The following is a 17,536-nucleotide window of genomic DNA, read 5'->3' on the forward strand; positions in this document are numbered from 1 at the left end:
ATTCAGCCACGTTATCGTTTGACCGGCTACATCGATACAGATTTTCGACCTGCTACGATAATATCCACGTGAGTTTTTCGTCTTTTGTGACTCCGTTAGGTTTGAGACGACTATACAACATATAAAACGAAGCAGTTGTTAGACAACGACAAGAGCCGTTTGGGTAACGTCTGCAGGAAAGAATTTTATCCTGTCGACAGTTGACGAATATTGGCCATTTGGTAACCCGTGACATTTGTATGACATTTGTGATATACGTGTATGATCTTTTAACATTTTGACTTGCCTGATATTTATGCACATCGGTGATAAGCATGGCAAAATTGTTTTTGTTCCCAATGATGCGCTTTACATAGTATAGTATTACAGCGAATTACAAAAATTGATTAGTAGTATGTGGAAAGGTCTGCCAGCAACTGGTCAGAGCGCGCTCCATTTAAAAACCTGAAGCAGTTGCTGTGGCAGTGTGTCATTTTTTGAGACAAAAATTATCTATTAAATACCTCTCCACGACCTTAAGTTTGCAGACGATTGTGTTCCTTATCTTTCCATCCATTTATCGTAAGCACAGTGTCGATCTGTTATTTCCTAGGCCACATGGGTCTGAGGTCCCTTGCTGGTGATCAGAGGGAATGGCTGTACTGACAGTCTCAACATATTTGACAAGGGCTAGTAACTGCGTCAGGTTTTGAAATTGACCGCGCTCTGATGCTGGTTTGGTGCCATCCATGGCCGAACAAAATTTTGGCCACCGCCATAGAAGTGAAATATTCCTGAGGAAGGCGTAAAACACCAATCAGATTGATAAGTAAAAGAAAGTTAGTCACGAAGTTCAGCAATGTGTAAGTAACTGTGCATTGCTCTATACCTTTGCTAACACTGTGGTAGAGCTGTACAATGTTCTTTTTGATTTTCTTGGAGTAGGGCAAGAGTTCTGACATATCCCACCTGAGGCTCTTTTCTCGTTTCTCCTGAAAAAGTACAGGCCAACACAAATATGAATGCTACAGTTTTGTCAGTAGCAATCTGAAGTTAGTCAAAGTATATAAAATTTTAAGTGTAAAGGTATCTACAAATAAGGGTCATAAACTATTACTTTTGGTGGTGAAGCATACATTTTCCCAGTTGGATGTCATACTACTGTCCAAACAAACCTCAAAATACCTTTCAAAGATCAATAGAACTTCCAGAATCTACTCATGGTCAAATTTATATGAAATCATGACTGCTGAAGAACTCAACTAATCATCCAACATTCAGTTGTCCTCCATACCATTTGGGCTTTCAGTTCAGGAAAGTTGACTGATAAAGAACAAATAAAGAATGCTATGCATAACATAATGATGTGGAAAAGTTGGAGAGAAACATGTTTGCTGTAGGTTTATATGTACTGTGGCAGAATGGGGGATGAGAGGTCAGGTTTGTTTATTGTTTGGCTATTATGTTTTCATGTGTCGATGTATTATGTGTTACTAAGAAATGGTAATGTTTTTGTGGCATCTGATTGTATAGTTTACCATTCCTTTTCTAGATCTATATTAGCACTATGCCTGGGGTGAGTAATCTTGGTCAGAGAAATAGCCAAGACTGTTTTTTTTCTACATACACTTTCTGTTTTGGGCACAGCTAGTATTCCATATAGCCCTCATTCCCTAGCCCTTGTCCTGTACATGTAGGTCACTATTTGTGTGTTTGGGATGCATGTGGGTGATCATAGATGTTGTAGACAAGCAGGTAGTGGAATTATTTGTAGGAAGCAGTAAACCCAGCACAAATCTGATTGTTAAAGACTGGACATTTTGTGACTGGAGATATGGTCTTGAAATTGTGCATTTACTCATAACTCACTTTCATGAGATATGAAAGAATTCAGGTTATTGTTTTCTGACCGTGAGGTGCTTCTCGTGGACACACAGAGAGACAAGTTTCAGACTTTTTTGTACTTTGTCCGTGAAGAGTTTGATTTCTTCTGCTTGGATCATCTTTGAGAAATTACAAGTTGGTATTAATGAGTAAAGAATATAGATGTTTCCCACCCTTCTCCCTGGTATATTTGGGTTTTAGATGAGTTTGGTTAAATGGAAAATAAATTACTTCAGGTAGATACTTTAATCACACACACTGTATTGACACATTGTAAGTTCTGAAATTTTGTAAGAAATATGGAAGTCTTGATGTTTTGAAATGCCTTTGCTTAGTTTGGAAAACGCAAATACATGTATTAATCGTTTTTCACCTGGCTGTCTGGTGCTAGCTTAAAGTTTTGAAACAAACTTTGCTTACATTTCTTAAAAAGAAATTATCAATTTTAAATCAGATATAAATATTTATATACTAAAACTGTGTAGGGATCCTTTCTTTATGATAAAATAATGAAAGAAATGACCTGATACATCTACAAAATACATGGACTTACATGTAAAAGTAGATGCTCTGCATTTGTCAATAAAAGAAAACTTGTGGATATCACAAAGTCAATCATGAGATCTGCACATAGCTAAAAATGGAATATAACAATACATGTAGTGAAATAATCAGGGGACATAATCAGGGATTCCATACCTGTTTGGTAATGTTGTCTAGTTCAAACATTATAAATATAAAATTCTTTCATTTTTTGCAACACTGCAAAAGTATTCCTAGTTGACCATATTTAATGAATCGTTATATTTTGGTACGGTGGTGTTGTAGTTACATTTTACTTCTAACGTCGTATGTGATCTTGTTTTGTGTTGTAGGAGGAGAAGATGTCACTGGCAGATCAGCCATGTTACACGTTGATCAACATACCCTCTGACAGTGAACCCCCAACAGAGATGCAGCTCAAGCAGGATCTCGGTTAGTAATGACACGCACACAAGTATAGGCCTGTAGAAGTTGATGAAGTTTCTGTGTTATATGTTGATTACACAGGAAATATTGTGTTGACTTTTTCAAGCATAGAAAATTTACTATGTATCTGGTGTAATAAAGTATATTTACAGAGTACAATCAGTTTCTGTTTCTGTAACATTACTTTTAAAGTTCACTGAGAGAAAAACAATAAAAAACAATGTTAAAAATGTAAGGCTGACTAGGCCAGTTTGTTGTTTTCCTCCATACAATCAGGGAATTGTGGGGGGAAAGTTTCCTAATTCTGGAGGATTTATTTTCTTTTTATCTGTTCCTGACCTACCATAATTTTTATCCATAACTGGCCATGATAGAGTTGAGATACTGTGGGTGTGATCGCCAGGATATGGCTAAATAATTGCTGATGTGGCATTAAGCCATAATCATTCATTCTGTCAGTGTGATATGAAGTTACCATCCTGCAGTCAGTGTTATTTCATGTTCACAGAAATGGGGGACACGAAGACAAAGATCGAGGCCCTGAAAAAGACGATCCAGCTAATTCTTAATGGGGAGAAGATGCCCAGCCTGCTGATGACAATCATCCGCTTTGTGATGCCACTACAGGACCACACCATCAAGAAGCTGCTGCTGATCTTCTGGGAGGTGGTGCCCAAGTACTCCGGGGATGGCTCACTCATACACGAGATGATCCTTGTCTGTGATGCTTACAGGAAGGTCAGTACAAACACTGTTTGATCTGTGTAATTCTGTGCAAAGAGTTTGACCTGCCGATGTAGGAAAACATGTAAATACTTTGATCCTATATTTCAATACCAATGTACCAGTAGTACTGAGAATTGATTGTATTCTGTTCAGTATACCAGTGAATAAGGAAATGAACAGAGAATTACCTCCATCACTCTTGCGTTTTTTTTTTAATGTTTGTCACTGTATGCTTTAATAGACCACTTCTTGTAGTTTCACGCCTTAAAAACTAAAGCTTGCGTTATGTCAAATTTGCTAGTGTGTAATGGTAATTCAAAGCAGGTCTACTAAGGGAAACAACTGACCCACAAGCTAAGAGATGCAAAGCTCTGACTGTGAGAGTGGAAGCTGAATTAAGAGTCAAGTATCAAGCTTCAGCATGTGTTAGTGTATGTGTTATTTCTATGTGTGTTGTAGGACCTGCAGCACCCCAATGAGTTTATCAGAGGCTCTACCCTGAGGTTCCTGTGTAAACTGAAGGAGGCTCAGGTGCTGGAGCCGCTGATGCCAGCCATCCGCTCGTGTCTGGAGCATAGACACTCCTACGTCAGACGGAATGCTGTCCTGGCTGTCTACACCATCTACAGGTGTGTGAACACGTTCCGTAGAATAAATAGTGGAGTTCATGTGTCCTGTACAAGCATTACAACATGTACTAAGATATTGTCTTTAATGAAATGATCCTCTGTCTTCTTTATCGGGCCAATCAATGCTCGTTTTGTTCCTAATCAAATTGTTTGTTAGAAAAATGTACTGTTGGTCCTGACTCATTCCTGTCAGTTATCATACTAAAGCTTTGTTTTCATAAGTCATAAATAAAGATATTAATTTAATCTCTGGACATAAGATAATGTATTTCACCTAAAGTTTGACCTGAATGCATTTTAAAACATTTAAAAGCCATAACATGATAATTTGATGCCAACTTTTATATTGATATTCTAATAAGAAATCAATAAAAATTTAACAAAAAACTCCCTTCAAGTGGCCCTATAATCCATAAGAATCAAGCAAAATGTGTTATTAAAAAAGTCAAACTGCAGGTGAAATTCAGTAATCAGTTATATATAAATTGGTTGTGTGTGTGTCTTTTCTCAGGAATTCTGACTTTTTGATTCCTGATGCACCGGAGTTGATCGCAAACTTCCTGGAGGGAGAGCAGGATATGTCCTGTAAGAGGAATGCTTTCATGATGTTGATTCATGCTGACCAGGTAAGGCATCTATATATGACCAGTAACACGCTAAGGCAATGAATCATTTGTAATCTACGTGTTACATACTTGTCTCATTGCCTGTCTTGTTTTATTCTGCTAAAGAAATCAAGTTGCACCTACACCCGGGTGTGTTATTACACATATTACCAGTTCAGAGTAAATGTGTTTCAGTGCAGAATATGGTTCATTCAGATATATATGACTTCTGTGTTGTAGGAGAGGGCCCTGAATTATTTGTCCAGCTGTATTGACCAGGTGAACACGTTTGGGGACATTCTTCAGCTGGTTATAGTGGAACTTATCTACAAGGTACTTCATGTGTTTATACGCAGTCACATGTAGAATGTTGATATCAGTACCGTTCAGCCATCATTTTCTTTCCTTTTACACTCATAATTGTGGTATTTAAAAATAAGCAGTGACCTTCTTTGCAGAATGTAGAGAGAAAGACAATTATGTTTCAGATATTTTATTTACTGTATTTCAGCATTTTGCTTAATTCTTTTTGCTTCATCCACCATGTTTGTCCGTTTAAGAGCTTTTTTGTGAAGTTCATTTCTTTTCATTCATTTCTTATCAGAATAACTTGTGTTGGCATCAGAAGTATTAATCCCTGTAAGTGCATTTGTACATGCCAAGCTTTATGTGGTATAAAGTAAAGGCTCTATCATGGCATTGTTTCTTCTTGACTATTATATTGCACATTATTCCAAGTGCATATTAGTCCTTTAATAGGAATTGTGGCCTTAATAGGCTTATGACCTTAAGGCCAGAAAGACCTTGTGATGTATTGCAGGATGGATTTGTTATGTCTTATGATAATGTACTAAAGTCTGTCCTGTTTCCAGGTGTGTCACGCTAATCCATCTGAGCGAGCTCGCTTTATTCGCTGCATCTACAACCTACTTCAGTCCTCGAGCCCTGCAGTCCGCTATGAGGCTGCTGGAACTCTGGTAACACTGTCTAGTGCACCTACAGCTGTCAAGGTATGTGAAATGTTTTTTTTTTCTCTGCACTTTTTGACTGTCAGTAGCATTCAATCTCCTGTATCATGGAAAGCTATTTTGCTCTTTATCTTATTACATGTACTTGTTCTGGATGACAAAACCACAAGAAATGTTCATTGAGTTCATCTTCATAAATAATACAATGTGTTTATGTAATTTAGCATTTTATGTTTCTCTCTTTCCAGCTTGACTTTGTGCACAACTGCAAATGTACTTCCAGGCTTGTTTTGTGTACATTTTTGTTTTGTGCATTATAGGCAGCAGCTAGTTGTTACATTGAGTTGATCATCAAAGAAAGTGACAACAATGTCAAACTGATTGTACTGGATCGTCTGATTGCTCTTCGTGAGGTGCCAGCTCATGAGAAAGTTCTACAGGTTTGTCTCCCGCAGATATCTTAAAACATGTGCATTTATCAAACTCTTTTGTTTTTTTCTGGTGAATATTTCAAGGGTATCAAATCCATCAATGGTGTATTGTGTGTAGTTATTAGTTCATTTTGATCAAGTATGTCATCAAGTGTAGACTGTTGTTTAAGGACACAACCTGAACTCACAAATAACTTTCTCCCAAAGAGAGGAAACTTTTTACTAAAGAATTAAAAACTTGAAATTTGAAGTATGTGAACAAATATTTGCCCAGTTTGCTCATATTTCTGTTATTTTTTCTGTTTCAGGAACTTGTAATGGACATTCTGAGGGTGCTTAGTGCCCCTGACCTTGAGGTCAGAAAGAAGGTGTTGAACCTGGCCCTTGATCTTGTGACCTCCAGAACCACAGAAGAGGTCAGACTATATATTAATTGCATGTGAAAATAGGAATACATAAAATAAAGAATACAAATTATTTTATAGCTTAACCGTGTAGGATTATGGTATGCCTGTGTGTTTTTGTTTTTCTCTTGATCAGTGATTGTGCTGTGAAATAGTTTTACAAGTACAATGTTCTCTGTAATTTTCATTTGCATGTTCAGATGGTTTTGGTATTGAAGAAGGAGGTTGTGAAGACAAATAACTCTGTGGAGCAGGATGACACTGGGAAGTACAGACAGCTGCTGGTGCGCACTTTACACCAGTGCTGTGTCAAGTTCCCAGACGTGGCTGCCACCATTATACCCGTGGTATGTTTTCTGAGGCTTCGCATCCAGAATTAGTCCAGTCTTTTCGCAAACAATAATTAAACAAGACAAAGCTGGTGTAACCAAAAGGATCTGGGACGATTTCCTTAAAGAACCTTTCTGATGAAATTGAAGATAAATTAAGGGAAATTATGATAATAATTCAGAATCAGTGAAGGTAAAATGTTGGAGATGTAAACATACTATTAAACCTAAAAGCTGCTCATGTTGCTAGTAAAATTCGGATTTAAAAAATTGATTTTGACAATTATAAACAGCTTAGCGAAACGGTCTCTTTCTTTCATGTGAATATTGATTCTCTTTTAACTGGAAATTCTGGCTTTATCATTTGTAAATGAGAAAAGTATCCAGACCGTTTACATCTTTTTTGTTTATACTGTCACTAATGCTCAGTTGTCTTTGGTTGCCAGCTGATGGAGTTCCTCAGCGATCAGAATGAGCTGGCTGCTGCAGACGTGCTCGTGTTTGTCAGGGAGGCCATTCAGAGATTTGAACCTCTGCGGGAACTCATCATCAGTAAACTACTGGAGGTCTTCCCTACCATCAAAGCAGTGAAGTGAGTAGACCTAACAGGAGTTGCTTTCACTTGCCAGGACACGTAACACTTTGGTTCCTTTCCCACAATGCACTGGGAATTGTCACAGATTTCTTTGGGCCAAGATTGGAATAAGCTGTTGAAAGTATTCTTTTGTGTAGTCTTGCATGAAGGGATATCTTGCCAGAAATTGGTGTTGTATTGCGGGCATTCTGGAAAAAGTCTGGCTGTAAACATCAGCTGTTGGTTGGATGCATGTGAAAACTATGCATAAAATAAACCTCTTATGATCAGATGCTTGATACAGTGGACATCTTATCATTACCTTTGAAATTCCTTTTTGGGGACCTCCGTGGCCAAGGGGGTTAGCACGCCAGTGTAACGTAATGACCCAGGAGCCTCTCAGCAATGCAGATACTGTGAGTTCAAGTCCAGCTCATGCTGGCTTCCTCTCTGGGTGTACATTGGAAGGTCTGTCACCAACCTGGGCATGGTCGTGGGTTCCCCACGGGCTCTGTCCTGTTTTGTCCTGCCCTAAATACTGACAACCATGATATAAGTGAAACATTCTTCGTAAAACACCAATCAAATAAATAAATGAAATTCCTTTTTCGTTACTAGTGCTGTAATGACAAAACATAGACCTTAAATGGCATGGTGTATGTACATGTTGTAACCTGGTTCTGGTGTATTGTGTGTAGAATTCACCGTGCTGCATTGTGGATCCTTGGAGAGTACTGCACTAGTTCAGAGGACATACAGAGTGTCATGACCCTCATCAGGCAGTCACTCGGGGAGGTAAGCCTGTTTCACATTGTAACAGATCATTGTATATTATCACTTGTTTTTTTGCTTTAATACTACAAAAAGTGCCGATGCAGTAAAAAGGTTATTCAAAATAGGACTATATTTGCTAAGCTAGAATGAATCTTTAGAAAATAATACTGGCTGAGACATATAAATATATCTACGATTGCTTTGGATTAATAATTTGTAAGCAGCCATTCTTGAGCTTTTGTGTGATGGCTTCATGAAAAGTGAAAGACATTGTGGATTTAAGACAGCAGTATTTAGGCAAGTTTGTATGATTGTCATGCTCTGCTCTTCAGATACCCATTGTGGATGATGAAATGAAGAAGGCTACTGGAGAAGTCACAGAAGAAGGTACCAGAAATTCAGTATTTTCTTGTGTTCTGTCAGCTTGATGATCACCTGAGGATTTGCCTGAGGCTGTTCCAACAACAACAAAAAAAAAATTCAGGAGGTTTAAACAGACTTTAAGCAGATTACATGATGGCTTTTTACTAAAGTTTGTTGTGTAATGATACCTGGTATAGCCATGCTACATTATATAATGTGTTTTCAGACACAGAGATGCAGGGTTCAGGTGTACAGAGACTGGTCACAGCTGATGGGACATACGCCACACAGAGCGCCTTCAGCACACAGGTCATCAAGAAGAAAGAGGAGAAGTAAGGCTCTGTTTCTCAATAATTTCTGCAGACCAGAAGAAAAAAGGGACAGAACAATAAATTTTAAAATGTAGCTAGGATGAAAATTTGTGAATGAATTTTCCGGTGCCTTTCACTTGACTCACTGACTGGCCCACAAACTGAACAACAGTTTTATACTATTTTGTCATATTTTGTTGTTATTTTGATCCAAATCATATGTTCAGAGTAACAATATTTATGTTTATTTTGTTTTCCAGTTGTAGTTTGGGATTATATTTTCATTCATGATATCTGCACATAAAGCTTCCTGATGTATGTTCAAAATCTGTCCTGGAACACTTCCACAAAATTGCCATCGTCTTTAAGAATATCTTTTACCACTGGGCCTTCCCTGCATCAGTTCGTGACTGATGCAGTGTTGTGATCATGTGTATGATACCCTTAACTAACACTTGACATCTCTGTCCCCTCAGGCCTCCCCTGTGTAAGTTTGTTGCGGTTGTAGTATTGTCTGATACCCTTAACTAACACTTGACATCTCTGTCCCCACAGGCCTCCCCTGTGTAAGTTTGTTGCGGTTGTAGTATTGTCTGATACCCTTAACTAACACTTGACATCTCTGTCTCATCAGGCCTCCCCTGTGTAAGTTTGTTACGGTTGTAGTATTGTCTGATACCCTTAACTAACACTTGACATCTCTGTCTCATCAGGCCTCCCCTGTGTAAGTTTGTTGCGGTTGTAGTATTGTCTGATACCCTTAACTAACACTTGACATCTCTGTCTCATCAGGCCTCCCCTGTGTAAGTTTGTTGCGGTTGTAGTATTGTCTGATACCCTTAACTAACACTTGACATCTCTGTCTCATCAGGCCTCCCCTGTGTAAGTTTGTTGCGGTTGTAGTATTGTCTGATACCCTTAACTAACACTTGACATCTCTGTCCCCTCAGGCCTCCCCTGTGTAAGTTTGTTGCGGTTGTAGTATTGTCTGATACCCTTAACTAACACTTGACATCTCTGTCCCCACAGGCCTCCCCTGTGTAAGTTTGTTGCGGTTGTAGTATTGTCTGATACCCTTAACTAACACTTGACATCTCTGTCTCATCAGGCCTCCCCTGTGTAAGTTTGTTGCGGTTGTAGTATTGTCTGATACCCTTAACTAACACTTGACATCTCTGTCTCATCAGGCCTCCCCTGTGTAAGTTTGTTGCGGTTGTAGTATTGTCTGATACCCTTAACTAACACTTGACATCTCTGTCTCATCAGGCCTCCCCTGTGTAAGTTTGTTGCGGTTGTAGTATTGTCTGATACCCTATAACACTTGACATCTCTGTCTCATCAGGCCTCCCCTGTGTAAGTTTGTTACGGTTGTAGTATTGTCTGATACCCTTTAACACTTGACATCTCTTTTTCATCAGGCCTCCCCTGCGTCAGTTCCTCATGGATGGAGACTTCTTTGTAGGAGCTGCTCTAGCCACCTCCCTCACTAAGCTGGCCCTCAGATATCTCTCCCTCACCAAGGACACCAAAAAACAAAATGTAAGTGCTGCTCTATTACGACACAAATTTATGCATAGTCATACTCTGCTTGGAAAACAGGCGTGTGGAGCTGTATGTAGTTCAGAAGTATGGTGTGCTGTTCATAACCATTAGCACACCAGGTGTGGTTTCAATACCAGCCTTGGGCAGTGAATTTGTAGATGTAAAAAAAATTGATTAAAATACCACCTTTGAGACAATCATGGTTTGTGTGACCCATGGAGCATTTGAAAGATGAACTATTTTGCTGTTTAATTCCAGGCATTCATGGCTGAGGCTATGTTGATAATGGCAACAGTGATACATCTGGGCAAATCAGGGCTCTCCACAAAGGTAAGACACAGTACCGCACGCAGAATGCTCTGGAAGTTTAGTCATTGTCAATATGAATCATGTCAAAACTATTAAATTTTCTGAATGAAAAATGTTTGGCAAAGATCATCTCTATCATTTTTTATTTGTGATAATTATTTTCCTTTAGACATACATTATTTCTCCTAATTTTTGGGACACCTGGTCTACTCATTTTAGCCAATATATATGTAAAATGGTAGCAGGAATATTGAGTTTCTTTTTTCTCACAGGGTTAGGCCATCTAATGATCAACATACTCACATCTTTACTTTTCCAAAAGGCTGGTAAAGAAATGTAACATTCTTCTTTCAATACTACTAATATCTGTCACAAAAATTAGAAGAATTTAGTTACCTACCTATTCTCTTTATTATTCAAACAGCTGAATTTTTTTCTTCTCGAGTCCTAAAGAACTAATTACGCTTAAATATGTAGAAGAACTAAAAGTTTTTGAAACTTTCATGTAATGAATTTTAAAATAAAATTGTGAGGACCCTTCCTTGCTCTAGTATGTGAGCAGTGATCCCACTTATCAGGACATCATGCAGTTGAATTCATTGAATACTGAAATGAATATATTGGCATTTTGTTGGAAAACTGATACCCTTGTGACTGTATTGCCTGATAATGTTGTTTGCAGCCAATCACAGATGATGATGTGGACCGTATAGCAGTTTGTCTGCGTGTGCTGGCAGAGAATAATCCAATGATGGGAGAAGTGTTCAATAAAGGCTGTCGTCAGTCCCTCTCCCTCATGCTACAGGCTAAAATAGAGGATGAGAAAGCCCAGCAAAAGGTCAGATGGCACAAAATTTGGTTTGTTGTTTCTGTAAACCCTCAAATAAGGAAATAATACCCTCATAATATACTTGAATAAATATCTTGCAAACTTGCAAAAAGGTTGAAGAATACAGTAATTAACAACATGTGCATAACTTTTCTTTTCCAAAGAAACTGAGAGAGAAGTGTGATGTTTTGTTTTGAAGAATTAGTTGTAATACCTAATATTAGTATTAAAAATGCTGGACATGGCGCCATTTATCTGGCGTGAATCCTAAGGTGCTCCAGGCATGAGATTTGTCCTCTTTTTGGAGGAATTCCTCTTATTTATACAAAAAATACATCAGAAAAATGTTCAGAATTTAATTCAGAAATGCTAAAAATGACAAAATTATGAGTGTGATGTATAGTTTCCTCTTTTGCATCCCAGTGTCTGTCTCATCCCTGGTGCTCCTGTTCACGTAGAAGAGTGAAATGTTGGAGCCAATATTCAGAATGCTTGAAACCTGTCTAGTTGACTGTCTTTAATACAATCAATTAGGATGGTTAGCTTCATTGAATGAAGTCACCTTGAAAGTATAATGATATTCTATTTTTTATAATGATGCCAGTAGACGGCATTATCACATGAGGTATTTTATGGATTATCGCACAAGATAATATAATGTGACATTTTAATTTGTAGGCTGCTGAGAAGACAGCCATCAAAATTCAGGCAGATGATCCCATCTCCTTTGCTCAGCTGGTCTCTAAGAATGAACTTGGTACAACAGAGGTGAGTTTGATGAGGCAAATCTACACTTGTGATATTCAAGTTGTACTCAAACTTTGTTTGATCAGAGTTACATCAGATATGCTTTAAATAGACTGAGGAAGTAAATTGAGTTTTGGCTCTAAAATGAATTAAGATCACATAGTGTCAGTAACATGCACTTTACCTGTGTTGTTGTTTGCAGATTTTTGCCATATTGAACAAAATAGATCATAGCGGATGGCTTTTTTTATTTGTTAACTGGTAAAATAATTGTGTATAACACTGCTATTGGTTTGTAGAACATGTTTGAATTGACGCTGTCCCAGGCTTTAGGGATGACAGTGAAGAAAGGTGGAGACTTGATGGGGTCATCCAAACTTAACAAGGTGCGTATCTAAATAGTGTCTTTCCACGTCTAATGACGCCTCGTTGTCTTACTACTGAAAAATTGTTAAGTACAAAGTTAAATTTCAAGCATACATACATAAATAGGGTGTTTCATTTTCTTTCTTTTTTCTTCAGGGGCCATCACCTCATTTGATTTTTTTTTAATTTGACATATATTTGACTTTCGTTTGGTAATTTGGGTACCACAGCCACAAAAAATTTAGTATGAAGAAAGTTTTCTGATCTTGCCAGATGTCTTTTGGTATTCTGTCAGAAATCTGAAGAGGTGATACAGTTTTGATATCAGTTAACTTATCCCACGTTATGTTGATCCAGCTGATTTGTTTTCCTTTCTCAAGGTGCACTGAAACCACAGTAAATAAATATGACTGGGAGATTGCATTGTCACACTAACATCAATGATTATCTCCCCTACTTTCAGGCCACTCGGCTCTTGTATGCTGAAGCTAAATGTGAATCAGCATGGTTTAGGGCTTGGATCATCTTTTTAACATTTCTGATTATCTGCTTTTCTCTCAGGTCACCCAGCTGACTGGTTTCTCTGACCCTGTCTACGCTGAAGCCTATGTGAATGTGAATCAGTATGACATAGTGCTGGATGTCCTTATTGTAAACCAGACCTCTGATACCCTTCAGAACCTGACTCTTGAGCTGGCTACCCTTGGTGAGTAATCAGTGTAGAAGCTACGCTAGAACAGATACCCAGTTTCGTATCCTTGAACTATTGCCTTTCCCTTTGTTAGAAACTAACAAATGTGACCAAAGTTTTATTAAATAAGTTTAATGTCATTTAAGAATACCAACATAAATTGTATTGTTTCCAGGAATAAGGTCAGAAAAAATTTAAGAACCATTTCTTCAACTCAAAATTGGTTTCTGGTCAAGTAATTTGAGGAATTTTATTACCACTGATGATGTGATTGGATCACGTCAGTGGCCTAATGGTTAGAGCGTCAAACCCGGTGGTCGGGTCATACCAAAGACATTAAAAAAAGTACTTGGTGCTGTATGGCTTGGCACTCAGCACTGAGAGGCTAGAGCAAGGAAACACGACTGATTGGCCTGGTGTAAGTATAGTGGGACTGGGTGGGGTGTCATGTCGAATGCCTTCGGGATGATACTTCAGTGGCAGCAGCACTTTGGCAGTATGGATTCAAGAAGCCCTGCCACAAGAAGACACAATATATGTACACACACCTAATGACTCCTCCTCGTCATATGACTGAAAAATTGTTGAGTACGACATTCAACCTCAAGCATACATACATACCACTGATGATGTGGAATTGTTTCATCTTGAGTTTGTTGTGAAGACATCAGATAGAGTGTATTGAAATACCTGTTTCATTATTACCCAGGTGATCTAAAATTGGTGGAGAAACCACAGCCTGTAACCATGGCACCACACGACTTCACGAACATCAAGGCCAATGTCAAGGTTGCTTCTACAGAAAACGGAATTATCTTCGGAAACATAGGTAGGAGGGCTAGAAATGAAAAGATATTGGCTATTATATTTTTTATTTTATATTTTAATATAAAAGGTCAACATTTAGTGAGTAACACATCCAGATCAGATTCTACAGTAATATTTCTGTTTTTTTTTTTTTATTTGAAATGTGAGAATATATGTAATTTTAAGTAACACCTCATATTCTCTGCGTTTTAGTGTATGACATCACTGGAGCAGCAAGCGATCGTAACTGTGTTGTGCTCAACGACATCCACATAGACATCATGGACTACATCATCCCTGCGACCTGTACTGATACAGAGTTCCGGCAGATGTGGGCAGAATTTGAGTGGGAGAACAAAGTGGCAGTGAACACTAATGTGTCCAATCTTCACGATTACCTGCAGCTTCTGCTGGGCTGTACCAACATGAGGTGTTTGACCCCAGAGAAGGTGAGCTGGGTTCAGTGTCTGGGGAAGGAGGAGGAAGGTAGAGGGATATCTCTCTCAGTGGGGAACTTTTACTACTTAAGTAATTCAATGATGTGTAGTCTACTGTTCATTTTTTCCTTTGTGATGATGATTTGTGGACAAACTGTACTCCTGTACAAAAGGAAAATGGTCATCCCAGCTTGAGGCCAAGCTATTGTTTCCTCTCCTGCCATACATGGGAAGATCTGTCAGCAACCTGCAGATGGCAGTGGTTTTCCCCGGGCTCTGCTTGGTTTCTTCCCACCATTTCCACCATCGTATAAGTTAACTGTTGTTGTGTATGGCGTAAAACACGAATAAATAAATGAATCTTTTCACCATTAACTTGGCTGTTCTGTGGGTTAAATATTCTAGGGTGTGGTGTTACACCTTGTTGAGATAAAGTCATTTTCAGTAATGTTGAGTTGTTTGTTGGTTGCAGGCATTGAAAGGAGAATGTGGGTTCATGGCAGCTAACATGTATGCCCGCTCTATATTTGGTGAAGACGTGTTGGCTAACCTGAGCATTGAGAGATCCACCATGCTGGGGCAGGACGCTCCAGTACAGGGGCACATTCGCATCAGGGCCAAGAGCCAGGTCAGTTCTTGCATAAATTACACCCACATCCAAGATTTGAGCCTGGTCAGCTCATACAAATGTTACATCCACATCAGAGCTAAGATGCAGGACAGTACGTACATAAATTACACCCACATCAGATCTAAGATCCAGGACAGTTCGTATATAAATTACATACACATCAGAGCTACGAGCCAGGACAGTTCATACATTAATTACATACGCATTTGGATTTTGAGCAAGATCAGTTCATGCATAAGTTACACCCACATCCAGGCTTTGAGCCTAGTCAGGTCATCCATAAATTACACCCACATCAGAGCTAGGAGCCAGGACAGTTCATACATAAATTACGTCCACATCAGAGCTAGGAGCCAGGACAGTTCATACATAAATTACACCCACATCAGAGCTAGGAGCCAGGACAGTTCATACATAAATTACGTCCACATCAGAGCTACGAGCCAGGACAGTTCATACATAAATTACTTCCACATCAGGGCAGGACAGTTCATACGTAAATTACATCCAATCTGGACTTTGAGCAAGATCAGTTCATGCATAAATTATGCCCAGATCCAGGCTTTGAGCCTGGTCAATTCAGACATAAATTACACCCACATCAGAGCTAGGAGCCAGGACAGTTCATATATCTATATGTCAGTCATTAGATACTGAACTGAACTCATGTGGTCAGTTTCCACATGAAAATACTCAGCCATTATCATACATTGGATATTTTGTGAAAGGTCTTCAATACATTAGCTTTATGTACCACATAGGCATTTTAACAAACTGCATCCACATCAGAGCTAAGAGCCAGGACAGTTCATACATAAATTACGTCCACAACAGAGCTAAGAGCCAGGACAGTTCATACAAAAATTACATCCACATCAGAGCTAAGATCCTCGACAGTTCATACATAAGTTACATCCACATCAGAGCTAAGATCCAGGACAGTTCATACATAAATGACGTCCACATCAGAGCTAGGAGCCAGGACAGTTCATTACATAAATTACGTCCACATCAGAGCTAGGAGCCAGGACAGTTCATACATAAATTACGTCCACATCAGAGCTAAGAGCCGGGACAGTTCATACATAAATTACATCCACATCAGAGCTAAGAGCCAGGACAGTTCATACATAAATTACGTCCACAACAGAGCTAAGAGCCAGGACAGTTCATACAAAAATTACATCCACATCAGAGCTAAGATCCTCGACAGTTCATACATAAGTTACATCCACATCAGAGCTAAGATCCAGGACAGTTCATACATAAATGACGTCCACATCAGAGCTAGGAGCCAGGACAGTTCATTACATAAATTACGTCCACATCAGAGCTAAGAGCCAGACAGTTCATACATAAATTACATCCACATCAGAGCTAGGAGCCAGGACAGTTCATATATCTATATGTCAGTCATTAGATACTGAACTGAACTCATGTGGTCAGTTTCCACATGAAAATACTCAGCCATTATCATACATTGGATATTTTGTGAAAGGTCTTCAATACATTAGCTTTATGTACCACATAGGCATTTTAACAAACTACATAATTAGAGACTTAAAGAAATATGAATTTTCAGTGTATGAAATACCATTTCTCATACTGTCCTATAATCATGACTAACAATGTTTCTTTGTAAGTTTCTGAATTTATGTTGATGTTCCAGTAGATATATGTTATACTGGTATATGAAAAGGGGAGAAATAAAGCTAACATAAAATGGAATGTTATTTTTTGTTTCAGGGCATGGCTTTGAGTATGGGAGAGAAGATAAATGTATCGCAGAAAGCCACAAAATCTGGATAGAGTCTTGTTCGTAACTTAAATGTTTTTGTGGCTAATTGAGGCAATTGCATCACTGCATCATTTTGATATCATGATTTTCTTAAAGTCATAAAGTTCTTACAGGTTTGCTCGTCGTCATGTACTTCACTTACACACTGATATACATCTTATAGAGATTGTTTAATGTACCTACATGTATTTACAAAATTGAAGATAAGAAAATAGTGGAAAAAATATGTAAATGTACATTGAGCTATTGTTGGAGAAGGTGTTGATGTAAACTATTATATTAAAGAATAGTGTATTACAGGTGTGTATTCATTTATGTCAAAAGTAATAAAAACATTAATAGAAAACTGTTCTTTGTTATTTAAAGAAAGCAAAACGAAAACCTCATATGGGCATACAGAATAAAAGATTGTATTTTACCAAAGGAGTGTTAC

General features: G+C 38.4%; 1 protein-coding gene across 1 annotated transcript; it reads left to right on the forward strand.

The window, feature by feature from the left end:
• Nucleotides 1-2: 2 nt before the first annotated feature.
• Nucleotides 3-17,536, forward strand: LOC135477811 (coatomer subunit beta-like). The gene is made up of 24 exons (XM_064758018.1): nt 3-68; nt 2,739-2,838; nt 3,341-3,570; nt 4,018-4,187; nt 4,699-4,813; nt 5,033-5,125; nt 5,665-5,802; nt 6,081-6,200; nt 6,500-6,607; nt 6,796-6,942; nt 7,371-7,516; nt 8,197-8,293; nt 8,605-8,659; nt 8,862-8,967; nt 10,365-10,485; nt 10,747-10,818; nt 11,480-11,635; nt 12,305-12,394; nt 12,673-12,759; nt 13,301-13,445; nt 14,140-14,259; nt 14,451-14,686; nt 15,147-15,302; nt 17,052-17,536. The coding sequence occupies exons 2-24, from the start codon at nt 2,748-2,750 to the stop codon at nt 17,112-17,114; spliced, it is 2,862 nt and encodes a 953-aa protein (XP_064614088.1). The 5' UTR covers nt 3-68; nt 2,739-2,747; the 3' UTR covers nt 17,115-17,536.

The sequence above is a fragment of the Liolophura sinensis genome, chromosome 1 (assembly GCF_032854445.1).
Source record: "Liolophura sinensis isolate JHLJ2023 chromosome 1, CUHK_Ljap_v2, whole genome shotgun sequence".
NCBI classification, from domain to species: domain Eukaryota; kingdom Metazoa; phylum Mollusca; class Polyplacophora; order Chitonida; family Chitonidae; genus Liolophura; species Liolophura sinensis.